The 12,538-nt window shown below is 50.7% G+C and overlaps 1 protein-coding gene across 1 annotated transcript in view; it reads left to right on the forward strand.

Moving 5' to 3' along the window:
- TROAP (trophinin associated protein) overlaps positions 1-12,538 on the forward strand; it is a gene marked incomplete at its 5' end in the record, with an annotated part of 162,270 nt that overhangs the window by 106,260 nt on the left and 43,472 nt on the right. Inside the window, 2 exons of the mRNA XM_082244299.1 lie at positions 2,022-2,138; positions 2,255-2,341. Coding sequence (XP_082100425.1) covers positions 2,022-2,138; positions 2,255-2,341 — 204 coding nt within the window. The remainder of the gene's footprint in view (positions 1-2,021; positions 2,139-2,254; positions 2,342-12,538) is intronic.

Genomic DNA, 12,538 nt, shown 5'->3' on the forward strand with positions numbered 1-12,538 from the left:
GGGCTGGAGGCGGGCCCCCGGCGGCTACTCTAGGGCTGGAGGCGGGCCCCCGGCGGCTACTCTAGGGCTGGAGGCGGGCCCCCGGCGGCTACTCTAGGGCTGGAGGCGGGCCCCCGGCGGCTACTCTAGGGCTGGAGGCGGGCCCCCGGCGGCTACTCTAGGGCTGGAGGCGGGCCCCCGGCGGCTACTCTAGGGCTGGAGGCGGGCCCCCGGCGGCTACTCTAGGGCTGGAGGCGGGCCCCCGGCGGCTACTCTAGGGCTGGAGGCGGGCCCCCGGCGGCTACTCTAGGGCTGGAGGCGGGCCCCCGGCGGCTACTCTAGGGCTGGAGGCGGGCCCCCGGCGGCTACTCTAGGGCTGGAGGCGGGCCCCCGGCGGCTACTCTAGGGCTGGAGGCGGGCCCCCGGCGGCTACTCTAGGGCTGGAGGCGGGCCCCCGGCGGCTACTCTAGGGCTGGAGGCGGGCCCCCGGCGGCTACTCTAGGGCTGGAGGCGGGCCCCCGGCGGCTACTCTAGGGCTGGAGGCGGGCCCCCGGCGGCTACTCTAGGGCTGGAGGCGGGCCCCCGGCGGCTACTCTAGGGCTGGAGGCGGGCCCCCGGCGGCTACTCTAGGGCTGGAGGCGGGCCCCCGGCGGCTACTCTAGGGCTGGAGGCGGGCCCCCGGCGGCTACTCTAGGGCTGGAGGCGGGCCCCCGGCGGCTACTCTAGGGCTGGAGGCGGGCCCCCGGCGGCTACTCTAGGGCTGGAGGCGGGCCCCCGGCGGCTACTCTAGGGCTGGAGGCGGGCCCCCGGCGGCCAGTCTAGGGCTGGAGGCGGGCCCCCGGCGGCCAGTCTAGGGCTGGAGGCGGGCCCCCGGCGGCTAGTCTAGGGCTGGAGGCGGGCCCCCGGCGGCTAGTCTAGGGCTGGAGGCGGGCCCCCGGCGGCTAGTCTAGGGCTGGAGGCGGGCCCCCGGCGGCTAGTCTAGGGCTGGAGGCGGGCCCCCGGCGGCTAGTCTAGGGCTGGAGGCGGGCCCCCGGCGGCTAGTCTAGGGCTGGAGGCGGGCCCCCGGCGGCTAGTCTAGGGCTGGAGGCGGCCCCCCGGCGGCTAGTCTAGGGCTGGAGGCGGGCCCCCGGCGGCTAGTCTAGGGCTGGAGGCGGGCCCCCGGCGGCTAGTCTAGGGCTGGAGGCGGGCCCCCGGCGGCTAGTCTAGGGCTGGAGGCGGGCCCCCGGCGGCTAGTCTAGGGCTGGAGGCGGGCCCCCGGCGGCTAGTCTAGGGCTGGAGGCGGGCCCCCGGCGGCTAGTCTAGGGCTGGAGGCGGGCCCCCGGCGGCTACTCTAGGGCTGGAGGCGGGCCCCTGGCGGCTACTCTGATGGGCTGGAGGCGTGTACTCGGTTAGTCTGATGGGCAGGAGGCGGGTACTCTAGGGTTGGAGACGGGTTCTCGGGTACTTTGGGGTTGGAGACGGGTTCTCGGGTACTTTGGGGCTGGAGACGGGTACTCGATTGAACACATTGGCTCCTTACCCTGATCGGGGATGGACTATGTCAGAATGACCCTCTCAATACCCGATTGCCGCTCTGTGCACCCCTGGGGGCTAGCACAAGGACAGTGGCACTGATCAGGGATGGGCTGTGTCCCCGATCGCCACACTGCACGACCCCGGGGGCGCGGAACAGTGGCGAGAACGGGAGGAAGGATTCCTGCCAGCATCATTTTACAATGTGCCGGTAGGGAAGTGGTTAAACTCAAAGTATCTGGGGCTACTTTACAGGCCTTTTTCCTCACTTTCTGTCATGTTGACAGGGTTTTAACAGTCGGGGAAACTATTATAAATCTGCTTTCACCCAACTTACTCATTTTTTCAGTAGCATCCTTACTGCATTTTTCCTACCACTTTTGTCTTCTTTGACTTGTGTAATGCTTTGTATGTTTTTAGTAGTCCTTCTATGTAACTGCTGTGACTGGAATTAGTATGTAAAGCAAAGTGTAGCTTGTATAACCCAAAGGTGCTTTTACATTTTGTGTCATGTTCTACGTATGTTGCAGAAGTTTTCCAGGCCATACTCTGTCAAATCAAAGCAACCAGTGTTTCCAAAAACTCCAAGAGCGCTGGCACTTGAGAAAGCAAATAAGTGTTTCGAGCCTGGCGTGACTGATGTTCAGGTATGTAGAAAAAAATTAGGAAGGTCATGTGATGGATGTCTTGATATATTTCACTTATTATACATGCTTTCACTTTTTTTTTCCAACAGTAAGCTGATTTTGTTTTTTATATGTAGACTTCTTCAAAGTCAACTGTAAAGTGGGCAGATGAGCTGTCGCCTTCTCCCTTATCGGAGGTTTTATGTGTACAAGAACCTGATCTGGTGAGTATGTCCTAGAGATCACTCCTAGAAAACTGCTGTACAATTTCAATCTGTAACATCAGATTAGACCTCAGAGAAGTCATCATTAACATTTTATACCATCTATATCTCTGCCTTTTAAACGTTACAATTTTTTTCATATCCTCATAGTTCTGGTTTTAAAGAATAGCTATTTTGAAACTCAATGTATGAATATCTATGTATTAGTATCGCCATCAGTTTTAAATATATGATGTGCTATGTTTGCCGGACTGTTTATCTCATGTTTGCTCCTGAAACCAGAATAACTGACTAGGACAATTTGTGCTTTTGGTATTAAGCACACGTGGCCACATGTTTCTCCTGGCTTGAGGTATTGCTCACTAATTGGAAGATTACACTGATGTCCCCAAACCCCAGGCAGAGCATCAGTGGCGGAACCACCAGGGTTGCAGCAGTCGCACATGTGACTGGGCCCCGGAGTTCCGCCACTGTGGGGAGCGTCATCCCCCCCCATCCCTCTGCCACTGATCCATCCTTCCATCCCATTCCCCCCCACCGTCCCCCTGATCCCCCCCCTCCACGGATCCCGCTCCCCCCCCCCCTCCACGGACCCCCCCCCCATCCCTCTGCCACTGATCCCATCCTTCCATCCCATTCCCCCCACCGTCCCCCCTGATCCCGTCCCCCTGCCCCGGATCCCGTGCCCCCCTCCACGGATCCCGTTCCCCCCCCCTCCACGGATCCCCCCCCCCCCTCCACGGATCCCGGATGAGAACATGAAGAAATAAAAAAAAGGTCCACCCACACAAAACAAGTGGGTGGGGCACATATACAGTATAGCTGTGCAGGGCTTTGAATTAAGACTCCCATAGGAGAAGGAGTGGGGAGGCTGTTTCGTGTAGCTGGAAGTGCTCTTGGCTCACAGTCTACAATCATCGTAGTACAGGCAACCACACTAAGTCTGCGTTTCCACTAGTGCGACTTGTCATGTGACTTTAGACACAGTCGCATGACAAGTCACTGCCCATTGATTTATTTCAATGGCCCCCGTTCCCATCTATGCGACTTTGAAAAGGTGCCTGCACTACTTTGATGCAACTTTGATCCAGAGATAATAAAGTTGGATCAAAGCTGCACTCTGTCGCACACTAAATCACACAACTTAAGATTCGCACTAGTGAAAACGTAACCGATAGGGCTTCCCTAGTGTAAGACAAGTGGGTCCACTAAGTCATTTGGTCCGGCTACAAGATTGAGTTTCGCTCTTTTCCCCCAGCAAGGTTTTTTCCCTTCTAACTTACATCTTTCCCCAGACCACTTACAGGGCCTGTTTGGGGTGGCACAAGACCTCTTCCTTCAAGGGGTGATTGTCCCAGTTCCGACTTCGGAACGTTTTCAGGGTTTTTACTCAAACCTGTTCAGTCCCCAGGAAGGAAGGCAAAGTGAGTCCAATCCTGGACCTCAAGGCGCTAAACTGCTTTGTGCGGATACAGAAGTTCTGAATGGAGTCCATTCGAACAGTGGTGGCATCCCTGCGTCGGGGATTTCCTCGCCTCTGTGAATATCAAGGATGCTTACCTGCACATTCCAAAATGTGCCAGTCACCAGCGTTTTTTCTGCTTTGCTGTGGGAGAGGAGCATTATCAGTTTGTGACGTTAACCTTTGGTCTCGCCTCTGCTCCTCGGGTCTTTACAAAAGTGTTACCCCCGGTGATAGCCTTGCTACTCCAATGGGGGATTGCGGTACTGGGCTACTTGGACAAAATCTCCTTCTGCGAGTGGAGTCTGCCTCTGCTCTGGTGGAGAACCTGGAGATCACAGTACAAACTCTACGGAGTTCGGCTGAATTCTGAACTTTCAGAAGTCTGCTCTGGTTCCATCCACGAAGCTGGACTGGGCCTTACTCTGGACTCAGCCTTAGCCAGAGTGCTCCTTACTCTGGACAAACTCCAGAAATTGCAGGCTGCAATTCGTCTCCTGCTGCCCAACAGATGGTTGTCCCTCTGGACTTGCATGCGGGTGCTGGGCTTGATGGTGTTTACCTTCAAGGTGGTTTCCGTTTGCACAGTTCCATATAAGGTCCCTGGAAAGAGGATTCTCACCAAATGGGACAAGACTCCCCAGTCTCTGGAAAATCAGATCCGGCTGAATCGGGTAACGAGAGAGTCCTTAATATGGTGGCTTCGTTCTCCGGCACTTCAGCTATGAAAATCCTTCCTCCCCTTGTATTGGACAGTGGTCACCACGGATGCCAACCTGTCTGTCTGGGGAGGCGTCCTCGGCAAGCATTCTGCTCAGGGGATCTGGACCCTGGAAATGTCCAGACTACCGATCAATATCTTGGAACTCCGAGCGATTAGACTGTGTCTGGATCATTGGACGGATTGTCTTCAGGGTTTTCCAGTGCGCATTCAATTGGACAATGCCATGGCCGTGGCGTATGTCAATCATTAAGGGGGCACAAGTAGTGTCCTGGAGGCAGCCGGCATTCTAAGGTGGGCAGAGTGGTTCGTCCAAGCCCTCTCCACGGTACATATTCCCAGCGTGGAAAATTTGGCTGGCGGTTTATCTGTCGGTAGGCGTTGGACCACTGGGAGTGGTCCCTTCATCCGGAGGTGTTTCATCAGCTGTGCCTCTAGTGGGGCACCCCTGAGGTGGATCTGTTGGCCTCTCAGCTCAACAGAAAGGTGCAGAGGAAAAGAAGAAAGATCCGCGCTTAGGATAAGCCATCTATAAAATAGTGCGTAAAATTTCTATAAAATAAAACACTAATGGCTGCTGCCCACTCCAAAAGATGCACCCCCAATGGGGGAGCGTCAGGTGTACAATTTTAAAATACACAGAACCTGCTTTTTGAGCCTTTGAATTTATATGGTTCTCACTTTCATAATTTATATAGTTATTTTCACGGCTGCACTTATTTATTTACTAGTGTTTATATTGTCACCAGTGTGGGATGCACATAGTTCACCCACTTATTTATTTTCATTGCTTATGAGTATGCAGTTGCACACTAACTCTCTATATCACCATAATTTATTAATACTATCTTTATATGCTTTTATATTTTTATACCTACATTTACATATATTTGCATATTTATGTTAAGTCTCAATAAGCACTTTAGGTATTGAACACATTTATTTATTTATTGATTTGGTATCAGCACATAGTGTTAATTTTACACACATATTACACACCCATTGTGTTTTTATATCCTATTACTTATATAGTTCTCATTCCCACATACATTCTATGTGCATTTGCATGTGTTGAACTTGGTCTTGAACTATAGGAGCCTAACCCAGATTTCCCATTAACCTACTTTTCTGGCAGCGCCAATCACTTCCCTTTTTGACATTTAGAAAGGTGCAGAGGTTTGTAGATCGGTCAAGGGGTCCTTTTGCAGATGCCACAGGAGCGCTGGTGGCCCTATGCGCTCAGTATCAACTGATTTATGCCTTCCCTCCTCTCAAGCTTCTGCCCAGACTTCTATGCAGGATCGAGGCAGAAGCGATGCCCGTCATCTTAGTGGCTCGGGACTTGCCTCGCCGGGCTTGGTACGCCGATCTGGTGTGGTTAGTCGCTGACGTTCCTTGGAAGATTCCTCTCGGGGAGGATCTTTGCCAAGGGCTGATCTTCCATCCTGCTTTACAGTCGCTGGCTTTGACGGCTTGGCTGTTGAATGCCAGGTGCTGAAGGATAGGGGTTTATCTGAGTCTCTGATTCCTACACTGTTGAAAGCTAGAAAATCTACTTTTAGGAAGATCTACCATCCTACGTGAAAGATGTACATTGCGTGGTGTGAGTCTCTTGGGGTTCCTCCTCGCCCCTTCTCGATGGCTCGGATCTTAACCTTCCTTCAACAGGGGGTTGAACAGAAATTGGCCTTGAGTACCATCAAGGGCCAGGTGTCTGCCCTGGCAGTCTTCTTGTCTCTGACTTTCATTTGAATGAAGACATTGTGTTGCTTTTCTTGTGTCCCAGGCCTAAATATCCGAAGGAAATTGCCTTGCATGCCTTGAATGTGGACTGGGCAATTGGGGTGTACCTGGCAGCTACGGATTCTTTCAGGAAGTCAGACTCTTTGTGCTCACGGATGGACCTGGAAAAGGGTTGCCCGCTTCTTCTGCGACAATTTCAACATCGTTCAGACCTATTCCATCAGGGGTCAGGTTCGTCGTTTCCCTGTCAAGGCCCACACTACTAGGGCGCTTAGTGCCTCCTGGGCCTTCCGTCATCGGGCGTCAGTGATGCAGGTTTGCAAGGTGGACACCTAGTCGTCTATAAAACTTTGTAAAAGTGTGCCCAAAGTGCATGTGTTGGCAGCTGCAGATGTTTTCTTTGGCCGAAAGGTTTTGCAGGCTGCTGTTTTAAAAGGACCTGATCCTCTTTGAGGGTGTATTGTTTTTTTTCAGGTGGGCTCCGGTTGCTTGGTTGAGCCCCTGTTGCCTGGTTGGCTAATGTTTAGCCTTGGGAATTTTTTCCCACCCCTCATGTTTAACACTGCTATGGGATGTCCCAATGGTTATGAATACCAGGAGCTGTGTCCGTCAATGAACGAAAGAAAATGGGATTTTTGACTTACCGTAAAATCCATTTCTATTTTGTTCATTGATGGACACAGCTTCATATCTTCATTAGACGGATTGGTTATGCTGTCCTTCCTATGAACAGGACACTAGGCGGAAAAGGGTTAACAAAGCTTAGCTACACCTATGGGGCATTCCTAGGTGGTATACTCCCTTCCTCCAGGGCTCAGTAGGTTTTCTGGGTCCTTCCCTCCCATATCTCACCCCCCCCTCCTCACTGGCGGTTCCTGTATGGGCTCCCCCCAGGATTAGTGGGTGGCTGTTGTATTCATGGCTTCAGGCTCTGTCACCTCAGTGAGGTGAAGAACTGATCAGGTGGGGTGAGTATTCTGTTGCATCCAGTCCGCTCCATGCAGTGAGCGGCCGGATTCCTATTTGAGGTGCCAGCACAGCTCCTTAGCTGGTTACCATGCGCTGTGGGCACCGCCGCCATGTTTCCGGTGACTTCATGGGCAGGAGCGGCAGCCATTTTCTTGTAGCTGCGCCGAGCAGTGCGAGGGAGGTGGCCTCTAGTGTCGGCACGGCCGTTTCCTGCTTTCTAGGATTGTCGTGCTGCAGATTGGTGCTCATTTCTCTCCTCTCACTGTGCAGCTGAGACGTGGTGGTGGTGGTGAGTCCTGGGCAGTATCTCCTGGCCTGTTTCCCTCTCATTGCAGTGGTGCTGGGACTTGAAGTCCCACGGGTGTTAGTACTGCGGGGGTTGTTGGTAATTTCACAGTCTACTGGTGTATGGTCATGTATATATTTTTTAGATGGATAGATTCTCACTGTGTTGATGCACCAGGGTATCATGGAGCCTGCGGAACACCTCTCCCCACCGGACCCACTCTGAGGGGTGGGATCCTCTGGGTCCCACTCGGCTATGGCGGCCATGACGGCGCTCCTATAGTCATTAGTGTCTAAAGTGGCCCCTGGTTTTGCAGAAAAGACCTGGCAGAAAGCGCCCTCCGTCTTCACCTGTTTCATCTGCCTCCTCACTCTTGAGGCTTAATTGGCCACCGTGGAAACAAGCCACCCCACGTAGTCTGTGTCCACACACCTAGAGTGCTAGGATAGTGAGGATGATTCCTCTTCCACCACCACACATAAGAAAGCACTGGTAGAGGCACTGATTGTATCAGTGCGAGTAACTTTAAAAATGGAGGATTCGGCGGAAGCTAAGATTGTCACTAGTCAGTGGGGGTCTACGAAACGCCTGTCTGGGATACCTAAGCATTTTGCTAGGATGTGTCCTTTTAAAGAGTGTCTCTTGAAGAAACTGACAGTACCACTGGTGGTGGATTCCCGGTTTCTAGGCTGATTAAAGTCAACGTTACTACCAGTAGAGGACACTCCGTCCTTTAGGAATCACATGGACAGAAAGGCTGAATCCTTGGTCCGCCATCTTTTTACCGTGGCGTGTTCAATCCTGAGACCGGTGTTCGCCATAACCTTGGTCTCTCAGACCTTGAAGGAGTGAGCGAAACGTTTACGCCAGGATTTGAAGAAGGGCCAGCACTCATGAAATGGCTGAGTTGGTGGACGAGTTGATACAGGGGTTGCAGTTCATTTGTGATGCCTCTTTGGATGCTGCTCTGTTGGCCTACAGAGCGTCGGTGGTGACTTTACGCCGCATGATCTGATTAAAATGTTGGTCTGCGGACCAAGCTTCCAAAAAGGTTCTAACGGACCTTCCTTTTGTAGGGGACCATCTGTTCGGAGACTCCATGGAAGAGATCATTAAGGGCTCATGGGAGGCAGGAACACCTTGCTTCCGCAGGTTTCTAAGAGCAGAGAACCTCACCGCAAATGTGGTCCTATTTTGTCTGCTCACAAGCGGCCCTTTCGTCCCGAGGGGTAGCAGGACAAGGGTTCAAAATCTTCTCGCTCCTTCACAGGGGATTCCAAGAGACCCTGGGTTGGTAAGTCCAAGGCAGGCTTTTCTGGCCCCGCGGACAAGCCCTCCTCTGTCTGAAGGGACGCCCTCACCCGTTATAGGGGAGGGGGGACTTCTGTTTCTTTCCGGACCCATGGACCTCGTTTTTTCAGGACAAATGGGTACCTTAAGTTGCTTCGGTCCGGTTACGAGATCGAATTTCTGTCTGCCGATTTGGCGTCCCAGACTTCTAGGAGTGGTACAGGATTTGTTGTCACAAGGGGTAATAGTCCCAGTTTCACAGTCAGAGTGGTTTCAGTGTTTTTTTTTTTCCAAACCTCTTCACGGTACCTAGGAAGGTTCGTCCAATCCTGGATCTCAAGGCTCTGAACCACTTTGTGCGTGTTAAAAAATTCAGAATGGAATCCATTCGCACAGTGGTGGCGTATCTTCATCCAGGGGACTTTCTAGCCTCCATCGACATCAGACACTTACCTTCATGTTCCGATCTACTTCGGGCATCAGCGTTAAATACGTTTTGCCAAAGGCGAGGAGCACTATCAATTTGTGGTGTTGCCCTTTGGTCTTGCTTCCGCTCCTCAGGTATTCACAAAGGTGTTGGCTCCAGTGTTAGCCTTGCTCAGACAAGTGGGGGATTTCAGTACTGGGGTACCTGGACAATCTTCTTCTGTGTGATAGTTATAGTCTGTGATGGTGGCAGTGGAAGTGACATTCTGTCTACATTAGACTATACATACAAAGTGTTAAATGGTACAAAGCGTCAACTAAACGCAGAATATCAGAGGATCTGCAGACAACAGAGCAACATGGCACAGAGGTATGTTCTATGCTGGGACTGATCATTCTATTTGGGTCTAGTGAAAATAAAGTTGGAGTTTAGCTTTAAGACTCTTCTCTTCAGGGAGTTGCTCACATACTGTAAATCCTCCAATTTGACCACCTGTCCGCCTCGGGATCTCCACCTGATGCTCTCTGTACTTCAGAGACCCCCTCCCCCCAACTGGAGCTATTTGGCGAAATTCAGTTGGAAGACCTCGCATGTATAGTTGCCTTCCTCGTGGACATTCTGTCTGTTAGGCCTGCTTCAGAGTTGGCAGCTCTTTCTTGCATAGAGCCATTTCTTGTGTGCACAGAGACAAGATAGTCATGAGACCTAAACCCTCCTTTTTACCCAAGGTGGTCTTTTTTCGTCATCACAGTGAGAATATTGTTCCTTTCTGCTGTTCTTCTCTAAAACCTGACCAGGCAATTGTGCTCTGCTTGGTTGTGGTCTGGGCTGTCGTGGACTACCTAGCAGCTATGGCCTCTGTACACAAAACGTTGTTCTACCTGTATATCCTCGTACACAAAACTTTGTTCTACCTGTATATCCTCAGAGTGCTTCCTGCAGTACCATTGTCCGGTGAATCAGGCAGCGTATTTCCAGGGCCTATGCCCTTTAAAGTGTTACTAAACTCACAACTGTAAATGCGTCTGTATACCGCGGGTAAAATAAATATTGAACATGTCATTATTTTTCTAGGTATTCAAATTTCTAAAGGTGCAATTGACATGAAATTTTCAACACATGTCGGTAACCCATGCAATGCATACATACAAAGAAACCAAAACAAATACGTTTTAGAAATTAAGTTATGTGTAATAAAATAAAATAACACAAATAAAAAGTATTGAACATGCTAACTGAAGTGTATTTAATATTTCATACAAAATCCTTTGGTGGTAATGACCGCTTTAACCACTTAAGCCCCGGAGGATTTGGCTGCTAAAGGACCAGGGTTTTTTTTGCGATTTTTTACTGCGTGACTTTAACGGACAATTGCGCGGTCGTGCGACGCTGTACCTAAACGAATTTGGCGTCCTTTTTTTCCCACAAACAGAGCTTTCTTTTGGTGGTATTTGATCACCTGTGCGATTTTTTGATCACGCGCTATAAACAAAAAAAGAGCGTAAATTTTGCAAAAATAACAATATTTTTCACATTTTTTTATATGAAATTCCCCAAAAAAAAAAGTAAAAATCAAAATTTTTTAACATTTTTCGGCCAATTTGTTTTATGCTACCTATGTTTGGTAAAAAAAATCGCAAAAAGCGTATTTTGATTGGTTTGCGCAAAAGTTATCGCGTTTACTAACAAAGAGAAAGATTTTTGTCATTTTTGGTGTTTTTTTTTTTAACGCGTAATGGCGGCGATCTGCGATTTTTTTTTTCGGTACTGCGACATTGCGGCGGACAGATCGGACCCTTGACTGACATTTTTGACACTTTTGGGGTTACCAGTGACATTACTGCAGTAATCAGTGCTATACATATGCACTGTTACTGCAAAAATGACACTGGCAGGGAAGGGGTTAACTTTATTGGGAAGGGAGGGGTTAAGTGTGTCCTAGGGGCGTGCTTTCTACTGTGTAGGGACATTGCTATTGGTGTAAAAGCAAAGATCAACCGTTCTACATAGTAGAACGGTCAGATCTTTACTTTTACACAGGGAGAACTGATAGGCAGCTTGTTTACACAAGCTGCTCTGTCTTTCTCCCTTCACAGGAGCGATCGTAGTGTGGCCGGCGGACATCGAGTCCGCCGGTCACACGCACTGACTTGCCTGTGAACGAGCCGCGGCGGGCGCGCGCCTCGGCGGGCGCGCGCCCGCTCGCTATAGGCTCGCAAGTCAGTGACAGGCGAGTGACGTACCGATACGTCACTCTGCCTGGCCGGGGCTGACCGCCGCAGTATATAGTCGTGCGGCGGTCGGCAACCGGTTAAGACGCCTCCTGTATGGAGAAACTAGTCACGTGCATTGCTCAGGTGTAATTGTGGCCCATTCTTCCACACAAACCGTCTTCAAATCTTGAAGGCTCCGTGGGTCTCTTCTATGAACTCTGATCTTTAGTTCTTTTAATAAATTTTCTATTGGGTTCAAGTCAGGTGATTGGCTGGGTCATTCTAGCAGCTTTATTTTCTTTCTTTGAAACCAATTAAGAGTTTCCTTGGCTTTGTGTTTGGGATCATTGTCTTGCTGAAATGTCCACCCTCGTTTCTTCTTCATCATCCTGATGGATGGCAGCAGATCTTTATCAAAAATGTCTTGGTACATTTTTCTATTCATCTTTCCTTCAACAATATAAATTTTGCAAGTACCATATGCTGTAAAACAGCCCCACGTCATGATGTTCCCACCTCCAAACTTCACTGTTGGTATGGTGTTTTTGGGGTGATGTGCAATGCCATTTGACCTCCAAACATGGTGTGTATTATGGCATCCAAAGAGTTCAATTTCGGTTTCCTCTGACCGGACTATATTCTCCCAGTATTTCACAGGCTTGTCTAAATGTGGTGCACAGGCTTTAAACGAGCTTCAACATGCTTTTCTCTTTCGTTCATTGACGGTCACAGCTTCATATCTTGTTTGACAGATGGGTTATGCTGTTTTTCCTAGGAGTAGGACACTAGGCGGTAAAGGGTACAGTGCTTAACTACGCCTATAGGGCAGTCCAAGGTGGTATACTCCCAATTCCTGCTCTAGGATCTCTAGGTGGGGGGGGATCCTCGGGGGCCCACTCTGCTATGACGGCAAGCCTACCGTCTCTGGTATTAAAAGTGGACATAGTCTTCCAAAAGAGACCTGGCATAAAGCGTCCTCTGCCTTCACCTGTTTCCTCTGCCCCCTTTAGATTCTGAGGCTGATTTGACCGCCGCGGACGCAAGTCACCTCACGGGGTCTGCGTCAATGCACTTCGAGTGCTCTGA

The sequence above is a fragment of the Pelophylax lessonae genome, assembly GCF_965119305.1.
Source record: "Pelophylax lessonae genome assembly, chromosome: 2".
Lineage (NCBI taxonomy): Eukaryota > Metazoa > Chordata > Amphibia > Anura > Ranidae > Pelophylax > Pelophylax lessonae.